The sequence below is a fragment of the Lichenostomus cassidix genome, chromosome Z (genome assembly GCF_008360975.1).
Source record: "Lichenostomus cassidix isolate B80296 chromosome Z, HeHo_3.0, whole genome shotgun sequence".
Classification (NCBI taxonomy): domain Eukaryota; kingdom Metazoa; phylum Chordata; class Aves; order Passeriformes; family Meliphagidae; genus Lichenostomus; species Lichenostomus cassidix.
In genome coordinates, this window is record NC_139511.1 from 32,134,480 (window position 1) to 32,158,189 (window position 23,710).

At 37.2% G+C, this 23,710-nt stretch overlaps 1 protein-coding gene across 1 annotated transcript in view; it reads left to right on the forward strand.

Annotated features, from left to right (window-relative positions):
- The window catches only part of ADAMTS19 (ADAM metallopeptidase with thrombospondin type 1 motif 19), a 125,844-nt gene that overhangs the window by 21,167 nt on the left and 80,967 nt on the right, over window positions 1–23,710 (forward strand). Inside the window, exons 3-6 of the mRNA XM_085042307.1 lie at window positions 4,829–4,994; window positions 11,660–11,832; window positions 12,790–12,873; window positions 13,687–13,844. Of these exons, the coding sequence (XP_084898433.1) occupies window positions 4,829–4,994; window positions 11,660–11,832; window positions 12,790–12,873; window positions 13,687–13,844 (581 nt within the window). The remainder of the gene's footprint in view (window positions 1–4,828; window positions 4,995–11,659; window positions 11,833–12,789; window positions 12,874–13,686; window positions 13,845–23,710) is intronic.

The following is a 23,710-nucleotide window of genomic DNA, read 5'->3' on the forward strand; positions in this document are numbered from 1 at the left end:
AATTGTGAATAGCATAGTGAGTGCTGCTGAGTTACAACATAAATATTTTCCTGCATCTTTGTGCAACATTATGTTGTCTTGAAAAAAGTAGTCATCGTCTTAAACATGAGAGCAGCATCCTATAGAGAATGATTTTCCTAGGAATTCAGGGTAGTCTGTATCTTAAACCAGACTGGAAGTAGAGGAGTTTGGAAGGTTTGAAAAGCCATGGAAAAATTGTTTCCATAGACCTCCAATTTGGGGGTATCTGAATGCATGCTTTAATTCAGTGGTCTCTTTATAACACTCTAAATGTTTTTCCTCTATCAGGGCTATAAGGTATAGCATTGTGTATATATGTGTATTTCTGTGACGCACAGCCCTATGATTAAGAAAGATGCCAGAAAGGATTGGATTGAGCGCTATGACAGCAGCTGAAATCCAGTCAACAGTGATGATATTGACTTTCTCCCCTCCATGATGTCTCCTAACTCCATGCAGCACAGCGGAGTGAGCAGACAGGTAGAGAAAATTGCCAGGAGTAGCCCAGTGTGTATCATGTGCACAGCTATAAAACGCAGTTAATTGAAGACGGAAGTTTCTGGCACTTATGTTTCTTCTGCCCTCAGCAATGGAGGTTCTTATAGATGGAAAGTGGTAGTGTGTTTGAATAACAAGAGCTTATGAAGTTCTCAGACTGTTATTTACACAGTTTGAAAAGTTATTTGCGCTTGCTTTATTATTTGCATTAGTAAGAGCTGTAAACTTTTTTTTTGGTTGTGTTTCACCTGAAGTCAGGTTCTGATAGAATTGTTAGAATCATGATACTAAATTAAATCTGGGTTCTTAAAATCATGGAGGAAAGCCTTCAGAAGGGGATACTGATATGCAAGTTAAAGATTTTGACTGTTTAGTCAGGAATAAATCCTCATTTTTGGGATATTTGACAAATAGTACAAAGCCTATTACCAGATTATGTTTCAAAACAAGTAAATCTTGAGCTTGTAAAGGAGATTTGTTTTTTGGCATGGCACAGTGAAAAGAACCTTTCATTTTTATACTGCAGATGTGACATTAATGTTTTGGTGCTGATGGATGTAATATGTGTACTAAGTAACATGTATGTTTTCTGCATCTGATAGGAATGTGTTTTTCCCATTGATACTTACCTTGGGCTGTATGGTGGGAGCACAAAGTACAGTCTTGTCCTTGCTCACTGTGTACATTTGCTTCACAACACATTGGAGAGTTCACTGCAGCAAATCCTTTTATTTGCCTCTTGTCATGGCAACTCTATATCCATTTCTGACTGAAATCTAGTTGAAGAGGCCTGTTGAAGAGATGAAGCGCCAGAAGAGCAGGAAAGGTGTAACACGGTGAGAGTTTACTTCAGATGAGAATTAGGAAGTTTTGAATTTACTGCTCACTTAGGGAATACGTCAGTACTAGTCATGCCAGCATCCACATGAACATGCAGCTGCTAGTCATAATCTGCAAGATGGGAAAAGGTGTGTGTGTGTAGGTGGCCTTGGTGTGACACCAGGGACTGCCCTGTGCCAGCCACAGCCAGCAGAAACAGGCCCCACTGGACCCACCAGAAGGCACAGCTGAGTCCTGCAGCCAAGACAGCAATGCCATTGAGGAAAGGAAAGCATAAAATGTTGTCTGGCACTGTGAGGAATGAGAAGAAAACATGAGAGAAACACCCCTGCAGACGCAAAGGTAGAGGACGAGGAGGAGGAAGAGGTGGTGCTCCAGGTGCTAGAGCAGATACCCTCACAGCATGTCCTCCAGGGCGTTCTCCTCACGGAAGACCCCAGGTGAGAGCAGGTGGGGATGGCCCAAAGGACACTGCAGGCCAGGGAGAATCTACCATAGCACATTTATCCTGAATGTCAACAGCCTGTGGAGAGGAAGGAAGGGTAAAATGGGAGGATGAGGGAGCAGCGGGGATAAGCTATAACATGCTGACCATGCCCACTGTTCTTCACCTGCTCTGTGCCACTTTGGGTGCTGGGCAAAGGTGGTGTTTTCATTTGTCTTGGTTTCTCACAATCCAAATTTGGCAGCAAATTAATTTTCTGCAAGTCAAGGTTTATTTGCCCATCAGCTGAAGTTTGCCCTGTACTTAAGGTCTGTACTTTACAGAAGTAAAGTAAATAAAATGCAGAGCAAATACTGAGTTCATCAATACTTAAAAAATTTGAGGGTGTTTTTGCCAAATGAGATTGGGCTGAGCTTGAAATCTACTCAGATGTGTGTGCTACATTTAAGTTTGTTTTTTTTTCAGGTAAGAACCTTGGCAAAGCAGGGGAAAAAATGGTGTGTTATGTTATCTTTACATGAGATAAGTCCAGCATCCTGGTAGGCTTTTCAATTGCAGCTGTGAGCAGTGGTAATTTTCAGATGAAACTGCTGGAAGATGAGTCAGTCAGTCAGAACTCACAATTGTATCCCAGATTGTTAATATGGTTTTCCTTTTCCATCTTTTTAATCTTTGTTTTGTTGTGCATCTTCATGACATGGAAGTTTAGCCATTTGAACTGCCAAAAGCCCCTAATTGCCCCTGGCATTCAATATCTGAAAATGTGTTGGAACTTCAGTGCTTCAATGCATGGCTTTGATTTCTCTGCTTTCTGTGTTTACTTTGTTAAAAGATCTTCTTAACTCCATTTGTAATGATTATGAAAAATGAGGGGGTGGTTGACAAGGCTACCGTGTCACCTACTGTTTTCTGCCTGTGAAATTATCCTAAAGCTGGAGAAATAGTGTCCTTTTTTTCATTTTTCAAAAGCAGTCAAAATGGCATCAGAGATTATTTGGTTATCCAGATTTGTCTGAGAATTAACCATTTGCATATATACAACTTTATATTACTGTTCAGTCCTTTCACTTCTGACTTGGGAAACGGGCAGTATTTTTTTGATTTGTCTGCCAATGAATTAAACATCAGTTTATGCAAGGAGCTGAAAGAAAACATTAAGTGAAGCTGGTCCTAGCACAACTTTTTGGTATGTCTAGGTGGCAGTCTGAAGAACTTTGTCTTAAAGCCCTGGTTTCATTTTTCAACAAACATAATGAGGATGAAAGAAATGTGACAAGTGTTCTATGATTGAGTTTTCGTTCAGGAGGGACTAAGGCCTTGTTTTTTTTTGGTGGTGGACAGGGGAAACTTGCAGCACCACCTAATGGGCTGCTATTCTTGTTCTTTATTCAGAGTTTATCAGCATCTTTTGTATGCTAAATAGTTCTTAAAAAAGTAAAATAATCTATGCCTGAGTGAAATTCAGCATTAGACATAAAAAACAATTGAGAAGTAATTTATGCGTTTTACAAGTATTTGAGAACTATGCTTTTAAATAAAAATTTGTTTCACATAATTTTTAGTTTATTTAAGACAAGTTAATTTTTATGTAAAAGTATAATTTTTCAAGTGTTATCTTGTAGGTGTACAGAAAGTACCTAGCAATACATAACTAGCTAGTCTTTTAATGTATGACATTTAAAGCTCCTGGTGAAGTGAACTTAAAAAGCAAGTGCAGAAAGGAAAAGGAACAGCCAAAACCCCAGATACTTCTGTGTTTGTGTGCAATGTTAATGATGACCTTTCAACATCTGTTCAGCATTCTGTAGCTAGTGTAGCTGATTGAAAAATTAAATGCATATATTCACATTTATTTCATGTGATTGTACAGAAAGGGTGCTGGATTTTTTCTTATTAAAGTAATGCCCACCGGTGTTTGAATGAAATTGTGTTTTGTACCACATAAAAAATTTGATTTTGTTTTCCTACTTGGGTCAGAATATTTTTGGATGATTTATTCATGTCAGGGAGGATATCCAATGTGGTAATGGCACCTGCATAACTCCAGAAGAAATAAAATTATTTTCTATTTCTCTTCATTGATGCCACATAGAAACATACAGAAGAGCTCTTTGCTTATCTTGGCCAAATATATCACATTGTTTTGTTTCTGTAGCAAAACAGTTTAATAGGTTTTTTTAAGTGTAGAGAATGAGGAAATTAACTGTCAGTCTTGCTGATGTGAGGAAAAAACCCCACAAAACCTTGCTGTCTCCAGCTTTACTCTTGATAGGAACTTGTGTGTATTGGCAGCTTAACAGTTTGAGCTGAACTTTATTTGTGTGGTATTTATATAAGTATGTTTTATAGTATTTTTTTTAAACTTTGGCTACACTCTTGTAATATTAGATGTGCATCTGGTGTGTTAACTTTTCATGTATGTTTGTGTGTATAAATATGTTGGGACAGGGGAAGAGTTAACCAACTAAATGGCTGTATTCAAATATTTTTCTGGTGTAACTTCTGGCAGCCAAAGAAGGATTTCTGCCTTTTTTAAAGAGTGTTGAGTTTAATTTGAAAAAGAGTAAAAGGAGTGCCACAAGATTTGTTTTCCATTCTCACATTTGTTCAGGATGTATTCATATGCCTTACATTGTTCCTGTTATTTCATTAAATAAAGTTATCTAAAAATGTGACAATAATAAATAATAAAAGCAGTGTATAGACTTTTCTGTACATGCAGTACATATTTAAATGACCCCCTGGGTCTCCCAAAGTAAACTTTTAACATTCCATATCTTTTACTGTGCATATGCTACTGGCATGTAGCCACCCACCCACCCCGATTTAGCTGAAATAAATGAAATTTATTCTAGTTCATTTGAGTAGAAAACTTGTAAAATACAAAAGTAGTCACTTTGCTCATAAGGTTACTAAAACAAAGTGTTTTCTTAAGTGGAGTTTTGTGGGGTTTTTTCCTCCTGCAGGACTGTGCACAACTTAATAAATTCTTACCTTATATGTTCCTTTTGTTTTCCTTTGCAGATGGGGTTTATACAGATTAATGAGGACTTCATATTTATTGAGCCACTCAACCGCACTTTGGCAGTGACAGGACATGCACACAGGGTGTACAGACGGAAAAGGTCCATAGAGGAGAAAATCTCTGAAAAGCCACCTTCTCAGAATCACTACTGTGGTGTTGTTACAGGTAACATACAAATCGTACTGGAAAGTTCTAATGTAGCAAATACATTTTTAAGGGAAGTAGTTAAAAAAGAATCTTGGCAAAAGCATATCTGATTATTCTTGTAGAAGAGCCCTACGGTGAACTCTTAGGTGGCATACTAAGGCTGCAATTTCCCTTGTTGGTAGAGGGAATTGTCTGTTGAGGAATATTTGCTGCTTCTTAATAACCATTTTTATTTGAAGGTAGAAATGTTTACGTCATTTTTTTCTTCAAATTAATAATTACTGTCTATGTCTTGTCCCTCTCCTTCTTCAGGGCTGCTTAGTTACTCACTACATGCAATGCTTATACTTAATTTTCTGTTTTAAAACACAGAAGTGTTTTAAAGAGTCCTTTCTGGTTTTGTTCAGTAATAAGACTTGACCTTCCAAATGTGTCTGAATTGAAATTATTTTTATAAGTGTTCTTATTCTATGACTGACATTTAGAAGATGTGTGTGAAACAGTCCTAATGCATCTTTCTCAATGACAGGTAAAACAAGTTGAACGGTTTCAACAAAAGCTTGGCACATAGGGAGGACTTCATAGTTTTCAATGGAGAAGGGAAAAACAGCTTTTGTGAAAGATGATATTTTGTTTTTTCTGCTTCATCATCAGCTCTCCTTCTTCAAAGAACAGAGGACATCTCAGTCCTTTGACCTTAGCATGAGCGGAGGGTGTTTCTAATGTTCTTGTGAGAAATTATTTTTCTCCTAGGAAATAAACCAGAATGAGTGCACATTTGTAGGCATGTTTTTCATGTATAAGTGAGATACTGGCAAAATGGAAAGAAATGGCAGATGTGTGCTGGCATGGCTAGGGAGCTGGATTATATGACATGTGGGACGAGGCAGAAGGAACTGACTTATTTCGAGTAGGTAAGGAAAGATAAAAGAAGGATGCAGCTGCAGTTTTCTGGTGCCTAAGGCTCTGCAGAGAGAAGATGAAGCCAGACATTCCTCAGAGGTGTGCTGTGACAGACAACAGTTGTAACTTGTGTTCTAGGAAATTTCAATTTCCATAAGAAAAGAAAAAATCTCAGCAAGAATGCTTATCACTGGAAGAGGTTGCCTAGAGAGGCTGTCAAGTCCACATCCTTAGGTATTTATAAAGCATGGCTAGAAATGGCTGTAAGAGAGCTCATCTTTGACACTCTCACTAACTTGAGCAGGAGGTTCGACTAGCTGTCCTGTGGAGATCATTTTTAGCTTAAACTTCTCCATGGCTGTCTGATCCTTCCTGAACATTTTTACTGCTCTGTCCATTTTATATAGTTACAGAATAAATGTGACAGGTTTTGTGGTGGTCTTTTTTTGCATTTTGGAAGTATTGTTTTTATAGTTAGGCATCCATCCAGAGTTTGAAATCAAAGCAAGGCTCTTCTTGCAGAGGGATGAAATAAGTGACACGTAAGTTCCTCCAGTAGGCTCTATATTACTCTTCTAGGCATTGTATTTTGTTGACTGCTTATCTGAAAGTGAAATTTTCTGTATTAGGAAAAGTTGTTCACATTGAGTAAAGCTGTTTATTTCTCCATGTTAGTGAAAAATGAGATAGCGTATGCATGCCGGCAGCTGTATGGGAATGAGAAAATGAAAAATATGTGTGGTATAAGCCCTGCAAAAAGGGGAGACGAGTGTCTGACAGGTAGCAAACCGTGATGGGTATGACAATGAGTAAAGATACAAACTTGTCTGTAAGGACATTATTTTTCTGTGATGTTCATTATGGAATACCCTTTCGCTTTCCCTTATACTCTAAAATGCAAAAGTCAGCTTATTCTCTTGTAATAAACTTACAGTCAAAGTTCTGATTTGTTGTAAATAATTGGTCAGCGGAGAATCAAATATTTGCTTGAAGGAAGTTCATTGTATCTACTACCAGCATTGAAATTTGAAAATAGTTCAAGCTGCTGAACTTGAGTAGCAACTTCTGACACAACGTTATTGCCGGCGGATATAAATATGTATCTAGCAAGTTGGTCTAGCAGGACCAGTCCCTCACTCCACTGGTACTGGTGATTTTACTAAGAGGGACTAAAAGCTCTGTCTATGCTGGGAGCAATTTGTTGGTGTGACATGAAGTTAGTTAATATCACCAAGGTATTTATGCTACAGACACAGCCTTATAAAGGTGAATTGAAGCATCAAAAATAAGCCTTTACATAAATATTTGAGAAATCTAAGTCAAATAATAAACAAAGTAGATAAATTAAACAAAAATAAAACAGATGAGTATGTGGGGCTCTGAGATCGTCTCAGCTGCCTTTGGTAGAGGTGTAGCTGTGTGATGCAGAGCAACCACAGCCCTGGTAATACAGCAATTTCTCAGCAATATGGTCCTATCTTACAACCATATCTCTTTCTTCTACAGTACTTGTGTGTCAGAGTTGGGACAGGTATTTCTGTTGCTGGTTGTGATCCAAATTGATCTCAAAGGCTGGCTGCCTATCAAGCAAATGTGTATTGCCAGTGATGAATTGTAATTATCAGAAGGAATGAATGTCTGTGCTGGAGGTGTTGAGGGATCACTATTGGGAATAATAGCTTTTCATGGAGAGCTAGCAGAGGCAATCAAAGAAGGTATTGTTTGTTGTTCGTTGCCGTTGAGGGCTGGATCGAAAGTTGCTACATGGCCAGACTTGTTTGGGGAGAACAAAGAGCTTGTTTTTGTGAATGGAGTGGTTTTCTTATTAATTAGGCGAGGGAGAGAAACATACTAACAGAAGCAGATGCTTTCTTGATTGATACAGTGTGCATGTATATCCTTTTGTTGGAAGTGTGTATGATTTGTTTACATACGTGAGCCAGTTGCACATGCACAAACCTTACACTACACACCTGTCTTTATCACATGGCCCATGAAACCTTTAAAATAAATCATTTCAGAAGTGTGTCACTGAAAAAATGTGAGAGAAGCAGTTGTCATTAAAGCAAAGGGCCATGTTGGGAAACTAAGATATTTTTTTTCTGCCTAATCTGAAGCAGTTTTTCCAGGCTGAAGTTGTTTGTGCAGTGAACTGAACTCATGGTCAAGGCATGGGGCACATTGGGAAAAAAGAATTCTCTTACTCAGGATATGGTAAATGTCTTGAATTTTGAATCCCCTCTGAATTTGTGAGATTGGAAGACTTCTCTTCTACTTCTTAGTTCTGGCAATGACCAATATACTATCTGGAGCGACAAGTGTGCTTTTCCTCTTAGAATGATGTAATTTTGCAGGAAAAAGCCTGCTAAGTTTCACTGAATCAAATGCGGAAGTTTTACTTTATGGGACGTAGACTAGTCAGTCAGCTGGGAGAGCTGTGTTGATTCTTGCTCTTCAGCCTGTTTCTGTGTGATAGTCATGCAATAAAATGTGTAAACAATCTTGGTCATGGATCTTTGAGATTGCACCAGATGGAGACTGGGGCATATTACTGGAGATACTATTTGTTTCTACTCCTTGGGTCAGAAGAAAGTTGTCACACTGTAGGAAAGTATTTAAATCCTTATTCAAATTATAGTGGAGGTATAGCTCATGGCTTCTTAAGCTCCTGGATATTCCCTGCGTAGGCAGAATACTGCAATTTCCGTATGCCTAGGTTACCCCCTGGGGAGTGATAGTGATTCCTCTGTAGTCTGGGCCTCGTGAATGTACTCAGGAAATATTTTTGTGCCTGAGGACTTGAAGGTGTTCCAGAGTCCTGTTGTCACAGCCTCTTCTTAATGTTGGTTCATACTTTAAGTAACTTGTGATTGTAGTAGCTGGATTTTCATCTGTCTAAGTTTTTTTTAGGGTGGGGTTATTTTTTTGTTAACATTTCTTGTTGTTTTCTCTTAATTGCCTATTTAATGTCAATACTTCCTGCAGTATTTTCAGCCTTCTTGCTGGAGTACTGCAGTATTCCTGGCTCTCCTTTCAGTCAACTGAGTTTAAGTAATAAATGGATATGGAATCTTCTTATTTTCCATAGTTGCACAAAACATAAGTCTTACTGCCCTCCTGTAGAATTTATTTTTTATTTTGGAAATGTAATTAAATGTTTAAGATGAATTTATATGTATTTGATTTGATTTTTATCTTGTTAACACACGCAGTATTAATGTAGCTGGGTTTTTAGTAGCAGTTATATACTTAGTCTTCAATAATGATCAGTTCTTTGGAATTTTTACTTATTTGTGAGTATGTAAGGAAACAAGTGTTTTTGCCTAAAGCCTGTTTTGCTTGTTAACCATTAGCAATTGTGGCAGCTTTTTGAATACCAGTAGTACCAAAATTACAAATTCCATTTATTTATAGTTCTTAGGGAAGAGCTGCAATTTTCAGATAAATGAGATCTCGTGATGGGGATTTCTGCCAGCAATTTGGAAAAGGTTGGCTGGCCAAGAACAGATTGTCCATTGGTTTGTTAATGGGAGAGATATCTAAGGCAAATGATGGGCAGACAGCTTGTCTACAGAGCTGTGTAGTCTTCTCATCCCCTACAATCCCAAAAGACAGAAGTTTCAACAGTTTATGGGACCACAGTGTTCTTAGTGTTTAGCACAATGCTGTATTTTATTGTGGACTGTCAGCTCTGAATAGAAATGCACTGCTAGCTGTAACTTTTAGAGAGATGTGTTAAGGGACTTCTGTGTACATGCTAAGATTAAATTTAAAGTTTTCAATCACTAGTTGCTGTTTTTTTTAAAGAAATGAACAGTGAATAAACTGTTTTTTGAAACTGCTCTATTTAGAAGGAAAGCAGATTGACCAGGTGGCTCGCATGAGATCTTTTTTAACCCAAATGAGTTTACTTTTTAAACTATAGCTTACCCTTGCAGCATTAGATGTTTGTATGGTAAGCCATAGTTGTGTAGCTTATAGGGTGTGGGGTTTTTGGCACAAATACTAACACTGAGGTTTTCTTAGAAATTATCCTCAAAAGAGTGATGAAAACACACATAATGTTTTATAAACTAGGCTGTAGTTCCACAGTTAGCAAACATGAGTAAGGCGAGAGTCTAGCAGAAGTTACAAGGCTAAGCAAGTGTCTGAAGCATCAAAATAAGATACTTTAATTTTAAATAGCCTGAATTTATAAGCTGTTTCAACTTCTAGGTAATTAAAAACCAAAAATTTATTTCTGGAGAAGACAGACTTTTTCCCTTTAGTAAATGTCTTAGTAAGTCTTATATTGTCACCAGTTGCATAGTGATCAGTCAGACCTTCTCAGATGTAGTGGAGTGGACTAACCCATGCACTTATGTAATCTTTTATAAATGATACAGAGAAAGATAGACAGCACTTTTTAAACGTGCATAATTTATACATGTTACATTGAAAAATGTGTCTATATTTTATTTACATAAAATCTATATTACACATATATTTAAATCACAGACCTCTCTTCCACTGGTATTTTATATTTTAAATTTTATTTGTGAGTTAATTGACTTTTTGAGTTCATTTTCAGCACTTTTCTGAAGAGTGACTTATTTTTTGGAGGGTAGTCATGTATTATAAAATACACTACAGGAAATTCTCTATTGAAGATGAGATTGATTAATTGCAAAACATGTCTGCAAAATTTCTGAATATTTGATTGTTTCCAGAACATAATTGTCATCTGAAACATCACTTTTTTTTTCTTTTTTTTCTTTTTTTTTTTTGTAAAGAGTGCCTGATATTCCATTGTGGATGCTGGAGAAAACTTCAGTTGGTTTCAATGAGATCAGTCACAGAAGTTTCACATCCTCACAAGAGGATCTAACAAAATTTTGCTATTACAACAAGGAGTTTAATTTTGTGTTTTGTTTTAAATTAGATAATTTAAAATGTCATTGCTAACTGCTGTATGCTAGTTAATCTGCCCACCTTCTTGATTTGTGTAATTGGGTGGGGGGGGTGTTTCACATGTATCATAGCAGTAACAGGGATTTTGCTGCGTTTTTCCAAGGGAAACTTAAAAATTAACACCATCAGTAACATCAACCTTACCATAAACGTAACATGTTTTCAATTTGTAGGTTTGGAGGCCTGTTTCCAGGGTTTGGTTTTGTGACTTTGCTTCAGCTGCTTATAATGACAGCAGCACTGAAGTTGAGTCAGTAAGAATTCACTTTTTGGTCTCTAACAAACCTGTATCATTCTCTGTCATTCATCTGAAATATTTTTTAATCTTTGCAAATCAATGAATTGTTCCATGTATTTACCTAATACTGATTTTGTGGAAAATGTATCTTTGTTGTCTTGTATGCTGAGATACAATTACATCAAGATATTTTCTCTGTGATTTATGAAGATGGACAGACAATAGTTCTGCAATGTCCGTGGGACTATTTTTCTTTCAGACCCAACATCAGTTAAGTTTTCTCCCACAAACCAAAGTAAGAGACACATATTCTTTTTATAAATATGTTAGGGGAGAGGATGCAAATAATCTTTCTGACTTTATTTGAACAGATGGATATAACTTATTTTTTCTTGCTAATATTTATACATAGTATAGACAGACCTTCTGTATGAGCCTTAGCATTGGCAGTGGCAAAGCTAACCATATATATTAAAGTTCATAACTACTACTTTCCTCATAATGAGAGTTATAACCAAGAGTAACAAATCCTAAAAAGTACTGCAGGGGTAGTTTGCTGGAGGAGTTTCTCAAGCACTGTTTTGGTTTACAGATAAAAGAAAATCCAAGAATCAAAAAATGTCAGAAAGTGGAAGAGGAAAACGATACTCTTACAAGTTACCTCAGGAGTACAACATAGAAACTGTTGTGGTGGCAGACCCAGCTATGGTTTTATATCATGGAACAGATGCTGCCAGAAGATTTATTCTAACCATCTTAAACATGGTAGGAAATTTAAAACTAATTTTGATGTTTTGTCAACAATGTGTGCACTGCAGGCTGATTTCATTGTTCCTTCTAATGATTCTGACTGAACACCTGTAAGGCACAGTCAGTACATGACCATCAGCAGACTGTCAAGACTTAGTCCATAAGTTTGCAGCAGAAAATCATGGTGCTGCAGACTTGCCTGTACTGTGTGGTCATATATCTCAGGGAAGCCTGGAAGTGAGAGAACAAGATGACTTCTTGGTTAGAAGCCCACGGTGTTGTTGGAAAGGCTGGGATATTGGGTAGTTTCTGGTGATCTGTGCTTGTTATGAAAACAGGATGTTGTTATGGAAAACGATTGTGTGATCAGTGGTGCTGGAAAAAAAAAAAAAGAGTAATTATCTTGGACAATTACGTTCCCTCCCAGCTCTATCTGGAGCCGTAATGAACTCATTTTGTGCATAAAGCAGTGAAAAATAGCATCTGTAATATGCAGGAGGAAAGATTGTTCTAAAGAAGGAGCATAAGCTGAACAATTAATATAGGCTTTAACTAGGAAGATAGGAATGTTAGGAAGAATAATAGGAAGAGTTAGAGTTAGAAGTTGGCTCAGACCACTTGGTCCAAAATCATGCATTTAACTGAATAGAAATTTTCATGTGAACAGTATTAAATGTGTGTGTAAATATTTGGAGAAGTAGACCACACTTTATAAAGTAGCCATGGCCATTGAGAGGAATAGGTGCTTTTTTTATGTTTCCAGAATGAATATTGCATAAGCTCCGTTTTCCCTTCAGAAGACCAACACCATACATTAACTTAATGTTCCGTTCAAATTATGGAAAATTAAAATAGTCACAGTAGAATGTAAGAGTTTTTAGAAGTTCTTTGTGGTTCTTTTATTTTTAGTGTACAGTGTGTTGTGTGCAATACATGTTCATATTTTTATTTTTTGGTTTCTTTGTGTATTAGGTTTTTAATCTTTTCCAACACAAGAGTCTTGGACTACAAGTAAATCTTCGGGTAACCAAGCTTGTCCTCCTTCATGAGACTCCAGTAAGTATTTATGATGTTTGTCTTACCCTGTAGAGGGTAATGCTGCTTAATAGCTTGTTGCTGCACAAAAGCTTGTAATATTCATGAACTTTATTAGCTGAAAAAATTTCTCAATTACGTTTTGTATATTATTTAATGATTTGCACTGATGAGCAGCCCTATAAAGATTAAACTTCTCGTAATTTATGTGCTGCATGCATTGAGACTTTTCTGTGCTTGCCAGAAGTCAATCAGAGTATCCTTGTGGAAATCAGGTAGATCTTAACAAAATCTGCTTCTGCTCTGCATTTTGTGCATTCACATATCTCAGTACAAAACGAGTCTTCTTTAAGCCCAATGGACAGTAGAAAGAGGACTGATGTTCTTTGTTGGCTAATCCCTAGACAAACAAAAGCTGATATAGCACTTCATAAGGAAATGGGATTCTCTTATCAATAGTTCCAATTTTAAAATTAAAATTTTCCAGTGAGTAAGTAAGTATTTCTTTCTCCAATTAATCTCAGCAGTTGGAGTAATCTCATTTCATGTTCAAATTCTGAACCTTAACATCATTATACTTTTGATCAGTATAGGCAATGAAAAATCAGCAAATAAATAAAACAAGAGTTTGGGTGAACAGATGCATGCAAACTCTCAATTCACTGTATTCATTTGTGTCTTTAACATGAGAAAGAGGTGGTCTCTGCTTCTGAAGTTTGAGTTATTTTATTATGTCATAAAAAGCAGAATGTTTTTGATAACTCAGTAAAAACGGTTCCAAATTTTATTTACAGAATCCTAATTTTAATAACATGAATTGTTTTTTATCTCCAGGCTGATATGTATATTGGACATCATGGGGAAAAAATGCTGGAAAGCTTTTGTAAATGGCAACATGAAGAATTTGGCAAGAAGAATGATATACACTTAGAAATGTCAACAAGCTGGGGAGAAGACATGTCTTCAGTTGATGCAGCCATACTGATCACAAGGTAAAGTAGTGAAAGATGAGCATTCAAAAATAGGCAGAAGCCCCATGTGATCATAGGTCAAAGGACTTAGTAGATGGCCAGTAAGAACTTAGTATGCAATGCGGAAGGGCGTATTTTGAGGCATCTTGAGCTCAAAGGTGGTGGTAAAGTATTGGTAAAGGTGGTGCAGAAAGCAGAATTTCCCAGATGGTAAATATTTGAAGTGATCAACAGGTTACTCTCTTGTTTATTCTTTGGCTATGTAGCTAAGGCCTTATCTATGTAGCAAAGGTTGGAATCCTTCATCCATGTGCCTTCATTTAAAAGAGGCAGCACACACAGACCTGTAGTTTCATTCAAGACACAAAAATGTATTTAAACCATTCAGAGCTGGATCAGCATTAGGCACGTTCCTGAGTTATGCTTCCCTTTTACTGACCCAGAGCTAGTATGTTTCATTGTGTATTAAAGGTATATCATGTACATCTTCAGTACCTGCTCTGCAGCCACAAGGGTATGATTCTAGATCTGCAGGTTCTTGTAACTCTGAAGTGTCAGGCAATTCACACATTGAGAAGGAAATAGGCCTCCAATTTGCCTCTTTCCTTCCAAGCAGGTACTGTCATTTGTGGCTAGCACAGGTTTTTCTCACGAGAATTCTTCTTGGGTTTTATAAATAAAGATAAAGTTTGGATGTTATTGGAACAGTGTCCCAGAACTTGGACAGTGCAGGCCTGGCCAATCAGGCCTGGGGGAAGGTTTCTGACTGACCAATCTGGGTGACTTTTGAGAACTCTATATATGTGATGAAATCAAAACAATAAAGGTCATTCCTTCTTGCCTCTGAGAACTGGTGTTTTCATTACTCTGCTAGCTGCTCAACAGCGACAGTCATTGTTTTGGCTGTGAGTGGTACACGGGGGCATGCATGTTAGTGTTCAGCCAGTATACAGACATCATCCAGAGGAAAGGACAGAATGATGATTCAGCCAGCCTAAGGTTGGACATAGTGCCATTTTTGAGGTGGATCTTGGGCTGGATAGCCTTCAGTGTTCCTTTCCAAAGAAAATTCGTGTGACTGGCTGTAGTGCAATCCCATGCTGGTCAGTGACATGGTATCCAAAAACCACATGTAATCTTTACACTTACATGTAGTCTTTTGCCATTTATTCAGAGCACTCTCATTAGGAACTTAATGCATTTTTCTTTAAATTAGTTGCATTTTGATTGCTCCAATATCTATAGTGTATTCCAAATTTCTAGAGCAGGAAAAAAAGCTTCACTGAATTTTCCTGTTTTGGAGAGCCAGTGACTTTAAGGGAAGCAGGAAATTTAGAAGGCCAGACTGTCTGTGGTGACAGCTTTGTTGCTGCTTTTGCTGTTCAATCCCTTACATTTTCTTAGGAAAACACACTCTTTTCACTTTGTGCCAGCTTCCTCTACTTGATGTGTGTGTCTGTTTTATGGGTTGTTCAGCCTTTGAAGGGCGGATTAGTTTTTGTTACACTTAAGCATTAGCTAAGTAGCAGTCCTTCTTACAGGCTCCTTTTAACTCTGGTGGAAGACATGAGAAATAACGCTCTCTGCAGCAAATTTTCATTAGTTCACCAGAAAACATACTTTTTTGGTGGAGTGGTAGCCTGGAAATAAATTTTGCAGATTAAGACGGCAGTGCTATGAAATAAGCTATGTGATACCTTTCTCCTCCCATTTCTTCATCTTCAGCTTAATGAGCCTTTATGGGGAGAGGCAGAGCCATTCTGAACTGATGCAAGTGAGATGTTCGTTAGGTTGACAAGAGTCAGTGGTCTGGAAATGTCTTCAACAGTCAGTGCTTTTGTCCACACAGTTCCTTGAACTTAAAGCAGCACTTATGGGAGTCTTGGTGGATGGCAACCTGATCATAAGCTGGCTGCCCTTGTGGCCAGGAGGACCAATGGGGTCCTGGAGTGCACTGGGAAGAATGTGGCTAGCATGTTGAGGAAGGTGATCCTGCTCCTCTGTTTGCCCACATCTCTGGGGTATTGTGTTTCATTCTGGGCTCCTCAGTACAAGAAAGACAAGGAGCTACTGCAGAGGGTCCAGTGGAGTCAACACAGACAATTTGTGATCTGGACTACCTCTTTTATAAAAAAGACTGCAGGAGCTGGGCTTGTTTAGTCCAGAGAAGACTGAGAGGAGATCTCATCAACACATATAATTATCTCCAAAGCGAGTGTCCAGAGGATGGTGCCAGGTTCTTCTCAGTGGTGCCAAATGACAGAATGAGGAGCAATGGCTATAAACCTAAACACAAGAAATTCCACCTCAACATGGGGAATAACTGCTTTACACTGAGGGTGGCAGGGCACTGGAACATGCTGCCCACGGAGGTCTTGGGGTCTCCCTCTCTGGAGACATTTACACCCCACCTGGACATATTCCTGTGTAACCAGCTCCAGGTGACCCTGCCTTGACAGGGGCATTGGACTGGGTGATCTCCAGAGATCCCTTCCAACCCTAAAAATCGTGGGATTCTGTAATTCTAAATGACAAAAAAAGCTTTGTGAAAGTCTAATTGTTTGTTCAAATGCTTTTCTGCTTTGTAATAATGATACTCTGATTTCACAGAATCATAGAATTATTTGGGTTGGAATGGACCTTAAAATCATCTAGTTCCAACCTCCCACGACAGAGGCAGGTACACTTTGTACTAGAGAAGATTGGTCAAAGCCCTATCCAACCTGGCCTTTAAAAATTCCAGGAATGGGGCATTCACAGCTTCTCTGGGCAACCTGTTCTGGTGTCTCTGTCTAGATATCTTCCCTATATCTAATATAAACCTAGCCTCTTTGAGTTTAAAGCCATTTCCCCTTGTCCTGTCACTACATGCCCCTGTAAAAAGTTCCTCTCCAGCCTTCTTGTAGGCCCTCTTTACATACTGAAAAGCTGTAATAAGAGCTCCCCCCCTCCCCAGGCTGAACAAACCCAACTGTCTCAGCCTCTCTTCATAGGAGAGGTGCTCCAGCCCTCAGATCACTTTTGTGGCCCTCCTTTGGACTTGCTCCAGGGTTGTCTACAATTTGTTTCCTGTCAGTTTAGCTATAATTTTTGGATTAAATATCTGGTCAGTTTTTAGCAAACTGAAGTAGAGAGAAGGAAAGTGATAGGTTAAAGTTAAAGATCTGTTCTTTTGGCATTTTTATTTTTCAGTGGTATTATTCTCTAGACTATACTGCCTCCCACCTGAGAGCTGCTTTAGCTCCTAATAAATCATACCAGAGCAATTTGCTGACTGTGAGAATGTTTTGTGAATCCAGACTCCCTCTACATATCATCAGGTTTATGGTATTGCTAACACCACGTGTGGCTCTACATGTGTGTTTTGTTAATTCAGAGTCTCATTCTGTTCTGCAAGCACGGAACAAACTCTTTTGCCACAACTTCCAAAGAGCTTTGGACAGCAGGTCTGCTTTATTGAGAGAAATAACTTTGTTTATATAGATGAACACCAACTGTTTGGTGCTTTCCGAGTAAATACGTAAAGTTTTGGGTATCTGACACATTCTGTGGGAGTCCTCCTGAAACGTGCTACATCTCCTCTTTTGTCTAGGAGTAGTGATAGTAGAAGAGCAAGCGTGCTTTGTAAAAGCATTCCTGTGCTTTCACATGCCAGTTTTATGTAGTAACCAAAAGAGTTAGAAATTAAGTATTAAGTGTTCCGCAGAGCTAGTTTTTAATGCCTGACTACAAACAGCATAATGTGGATGTTATAGAGAAGGTTGTTCAACAGCCAAAGGGCCATCTTAGCCTTTTCAGGGAAAAGGTACTTCTCAAAACTAATTTTTACATTTGTTCTGTAAAGAAGAAAGCAAAACCAACTACTCCCCACAGCTTTCTCTGCTGCCCGTATAGGCTGTAATGATCCATATGAATCTGCTGCCAATTAATTTCAATTTACTTTGGTCCTATTTAATGAAATCGGGTTTTGTTTAGTTTCCCTTTAAATTGGCTTATTTTGATGAAATAATGTCTTGTTTAAAATATGGTGCTATAAAGTAGAAGAAAGCCAGAAAGGGTTTGTAATACATTTAGGAGATATTACTAGGGAGGACAGATGTACAGACAATGTGATAATTAAGATAAAAATTGTTTTGAGGACCATCTTGATAAAATGACCTGTTTTATCAGGTGATTTTTACTGTATTCATGGTTACTTTAGAGATAGACATTATCAGGAATTACTTTCCTCTGAGGAGAAAATGCAGCACGTCGCATCAACGTCCTCCATGCCTTTGAAGTTAGAGTGAGTGTACAGAGACAAGCCCTGACTTTGGTGGCCCCTGAGATGACATTAGTAGTTGCTATCTGCCTAGGTTGCTTGACCCGAATGAGGTATCTGAAAATAAGGCAGGAAAAGGCCCATGGCATTCTCAGTTCTGTGATGGTACTTAAGTTCTTGTATAGCTTCTATTGTAAATTCAGTGATGAAAGCTTTGAACTGTATAAAAGTGTGGATACAAGAATGAGGCAGAATCTATCTTCACTTACAAAGTTATGCGTCTTCCTGCTTTTCCAGTGCATTGGTCGGTCTGTTGTGTCACAGTGGTTTTTAGAAGAACAAGTAAGTATGAAAAGAATAATACAGAAAAATACCAAGTTCTTTAATCTCCTTCTCAGAATTGGTATTTTCACATGCTCTTGCAACAGAAAGTAGATCTCTGATTCTCCTGATATTCATCAGGTAGGGATATTCCACGTTCACAGTGTGCATAAGCTGTTTATTCATATGGATTCAGATGTTCAGTATCTGAGATATTGCCAGATTATGTGTCTGGGTGACACAAAATTGAAACAATGCTGTTAGGCATTTTCACTGTAAGAAAGTGCCTTGTTCTGTAAGAGTAGACAATGGCATAAACAGCACTTAGATTTCGTAAATATTGTTTCCGTTCCAATAGTTCCATCCTTCCAGAACTCTCCCCAAAGCTAGGACAAGATGTTTTTGTGTTGCTATTACCTTCTCATGCACACGAGAAGTACAGTTATTTTTCTGACTTTGCTTTTAATTAGCTTTCTGAACCAAAAATAAATCCTCAAGAAAGTCAGAGGAAGAAGACTGAAAGATCCCTGCATGAATGAAACTGGTATTACAGGGTCACCCCAAAAGCCTGGAGTGTTTGGCAGTCCCACATTGCTGAAATGTATTGGGATAGAGATTGGATTTTTAAGCTGCTGCTGCTGTCCTTAAGCTCCTAGTGAATTTCAGCTTTGAAAAATTGAGTTCTTGCAAATGCATGGTGAGAGATGGGATTATTCTTAGTTTTGTCTTCATTACTGTAATTGCAATACTGATAATTTTGTACTTAATTTATCAACTGTCTTGATAATTTGATTTATTTGAAACTAGCAGCAGACATCAAGGATGTTCATAAGAATCTTGCATGGCCTTACTGTTAATTATTTAATTATACAATTGTAGATGCAGAAGGAAGCAGAGAATCATGAGAACAGCATATTTAAATAAAAAGTTTTAGGTCCTTTTTTTTTTCTTTAAGCCAGATTCTCCTGTGAAATTGAAAAGCTGTATTTTCAGCTTGTGTATTTTTAAAAGTCACACTGAATTTAAGTCATCACCTGAAGTTTTGGTTTTCCCTTTATTAAGTTTAACATATTCAAGTCTGTGAAGTGGTAAAGCTTGTAATAATAGATGTGGAAAAAAAAATTGCATGAATTTACCTGTTGCTCTCAGCTTATTCTTTCAATCTCTAATAATTAGGCTACATATGTTCCATTCACTGGTATAGATGTGTTCCACAGGAATACATGGATTTAAACTGAATTTAAAACCTCTGATTAGCTAGTGCAAGCCCCAGACATAAAATTTAGACAGTAATTTTTACATCTTAGTTTTCCTGGTGAGTAAGAGAAGGTAGACAAGTCTTGAGGCAAAAACTTAAAAGTAAGATTACATGTGTTCTGCAGGAGATTATAGGCGCAGTTATTTGCTTGCTGAATGGACAGTTTGTCTTATTTCTAAGTTTTGTTACTTCAGCTTTCAGCCATGGATCTCTTTGTACCCTTTGCTGCTGAAATCTGTTAGAAAGCTCCTCCCTATGAAAATACTTGTAGGCTGTGCTCAGGTCACAACTCTTCTTTGTCTCAGAGTAATTTACAGAGGTTGCTCTATGTAATTATTCTCTCAGCTCTTTCCAAAACTTCTGTGCTTTACAAAATTACTTCTTTCAAGCATAAGCACCTAAACTGGACATAATATTGTGTGAACAGAGGTAGTGGAGTCATTCTGATATTTTCCTCCATCTTTATCCAGGGATGCTGTTCCCTGCTACTGCCTGTTTTCAAAGGCTCATTTCTTGTTGTTTTGTCTAATCAAGTTGGGGGCACCAGTGTTGGCTGCATTAGAAGAAAATTTGCTCAGATGAGTCATGTTTAAAATTTGATTTGTCTTGATTGCTATGTGTGTCTATCAAAACTAGTTTAATTTTTAATTAAACTAGTTACCAGGAATGCTCTCCTATTTTCTTCTGCATCACTGTTTAATGTTAATGCTGAGTCTAGATTCTGTTTGGCTCCACTCAAAAGCACCTTCCTTGGCTTCGTAACTACTCTATATCTGTTTTGATATGTTAACTATACGTTCAATTAAGCTATTAATTATAGCTAATAACAATTACAATTAATTATAGCTATAATTAAGGTATTAATTTTAAGTTAACTTACCACACTTCCAAACTGTTGTTTTTTAGTTTGACTGAAATGAGCTTTATAAGGACTATTTGTATCCTCCTATTTAATCTCAGTTCAATTTAAAAGTGCCTAAGTGATCTCTTAACTGTTTTAAATATTTAAATATAGTATTTCCTGTTTTCCCTAAAATAGACTGACCAGTGCATATTGGTGCCTTTGAGATTTACCCTCAAAATAATAAACAGTTCCTGAAATACCATTTACTCTAGTAGCATTGTCCATTTATTTAAATTCCTAACTAAATTGTAAATATGTCACTCTTCTTCTGGTTCATTAACATCAAATTTGTTTTAAATTTAATTATTGTGATTAAAAGTGCATTTATTAATTTGTACATATGTGCTTAGTTTATATATGAGAATAATTTCAGAATATTCTATTATGTGAACAGACAAGATCATCTTTAGTGCTGTATTTATTCACTTTGCACAATGCAAATGTAGGCATTGCAATTTGATGATAATGTCACTTGCCACAACTGCCATTAATTGCAACTCTGCCTTCTGAAAATCTTAGGATTTGATAAAACTTACGACTTGAGCAATAAGCCTCAAAAATGTTGTAAGCTCTGGAATCAATTACAGCAGAAGTTAGACTGCAGTTTCAAGCCCATGCTACATGTTTCAAAATAACAAACATTAGAGAAATTATTAAATTAAGAGTAGAGAGAAGCCAAAATGACGATCTGCTAGACTGGTAAAATCTGTCACCTGTCCTTTTCTTCTTTTCTCCAATCTAGCATAAGGAAGGAGATTATATACTAGCTGAACAAAAAGTAGATCTTTTGACTATTTTGACTTGCCAAAAACAAGTATTAAATTTATCTAAAAGGACAAATTGCTGAAAATTATTCACAAAAACTGGATTTTTCTTTAGTCTTCCTTTGCTGTTCTTGGTATCTTCTGTTGTACATCCCATCTACATTAGGATTCATCTTAACTAATACAATGTACTGAGATACTTTGTATTTAGAAATTAGATAGCCTTTTTTGCTGTGAAGGTCTCTCATAATGCGATACGTAATCAATTAAAATCTGCTAACTAAATATAATTTTCTGAAATGATGCATTAGTGGTTACCTATCCTTGCCTAAAATCCGTTTTTGGGGTCAGTCAACTCATTCAAGTGCAAAATTCAGGCATAAATAGCATCAAAGATCCTCTTTTTCTTCACTTGCATAAGGAGCTGTTTTCCCTTCCATGTGTATGTGAAGTAAACATTTAGAGTAATGGACATTATGTGCTGGCCAATGCTTAGACTGGGTGGGCTTTAACCAGTTTCTTGCTTTTGTTGACAGACTCAGTCACTAACATGTTCCACAAAAGCTTCCATGTCCTCTAATGGTAATTTTAATATCTTTGCCTTGTCTTGCTAAGAGAAAGGATGAAAAGGACAATGGCAAATAATCTGTCTGAGGACTTTGTAGTGTGCTTTGTTTTTGTGAGAGTCACTGGGAGGTTTAGCTAGAACTGTAAATCTTTACTGAGGAGCCTAGTCTCAACTGTATGTAATGCATTCATATTCCTGGAAATTAAAGGAGGTATTGCATTCTTTCAATGTAAGTTGGGAACTAAGAATGTTTTACTGTATTTCCCTCTTGCCAAATCATAGCAGTACCATTTCCCCCAAGTCCCGTAACAAAACCCTGAATGCACAACATAATCATAGTCAGATTCAGCCAAGAAGTGAAAACAAAACAAAAACAGCTCAGTAAGTATATGAGAACAAAGCTATTACATGAGCAGAGACCTCTTGGATATTGGCAGTTTTAAAATGTAACATGGTATTCTTTTTCATTTGAAGGTGTGCTCTATTTATTTTTTTTTAATCATTATTACATCAGTTAATATTTATGGTGGTTGGGTGGGTGTGCATGGAAGGCAATCAATGTCCTTAGATTGTCCTTACACATGTTCTCTTGCTTCACCACAAGTCCCATATTTCTAATCGTTCTGTCATGTTGCTTAACAAGACAATAAGTCCCTTGTGTCACATAACGCAAAAGAAAGAATTGTGTTACAACCCAGTGCATTAATACAATTTCTTGCAGGTTTGGAAAAATAAAATAACTTCTGTATCTGATTATAGCTTCTTGTTCACCACCTTTTGCTGAATTTCCAGGGCCCTTTTGAGTGCATTCCCAGAGTTTCTTTATCAGTTTACTCGCAACTTTATCAATTTGTAGCACTGCTGTTTTTCTTCTCTGCTCTGCAATTATCTGGCATGGGTGACTGGTTAATTAAAAGCTATATAACCCAATGTATCTATCTGTGTGGCCCTTAACAAGTGTCAGAAATTTGCCAACCTCTTGAAATTGCTTTTGGGTCTAAATCCCTATGTAGAAATAGTCTGTGGGAAACAAACAGCTCTTGGAGCAGTTACATCTGTAAAAAAGATAAGTGTCATTGTCTTTCATTTCAAGCACTAAACAATTCCTGCATTTTGTTCCTGGAAAATGGGTGTTTCTCTGTGTGTATATCTTTATCATTATCAATCTATGTGTATATCTGTATACTTCCATAGACAGAATATAAAAACTGTATTCTCTGATTCATATGGTCCCTCTGTAAAAACAGAGACCCTTACTCTGTGGCAGAGCAGAGAAGTAGAACTTCTTTATTTGTGGGGTTGTTTTGTTGTTTTTTTCCCCATTGGTTCTCTCCCTATATCCCCAGTTCATGCATACCTCAGCAGCTCTTTTTTAACTTAAAATAACAAATTAACGTTACTTACAAACACTTTAGTAAAAAGCAGTTTTCCATTTGCTCTTTTAGTAACTTGTTGTGTGTCTCTGAGAAGAAGTAAAATACTACTTGTGAAATCAAAATGAATCCCAAGCAGATGCTTAACACACAGTTGAAATATTTATTCTCCTTTTTGTAATAAAACAGTGTTATTTATAGACCCATGACTAGACTAAAATATGTCTTGGAGATAGGATAGTCTTCTCTCATGAGTTAATTTTTATAAGTGTTCCACTACTATAATGGGATGCCCTAGCAGATATGCTTCTTGTAATATTCCCATTAGTGAATTTAACTGTTGACTTGCTAGCATAAAAACTTTCTGACTCTATTACTGATCTAGACTCTGCATTTGAATCTCATGTTGAGCAGTGAAAATATTTTCATTCCATATTA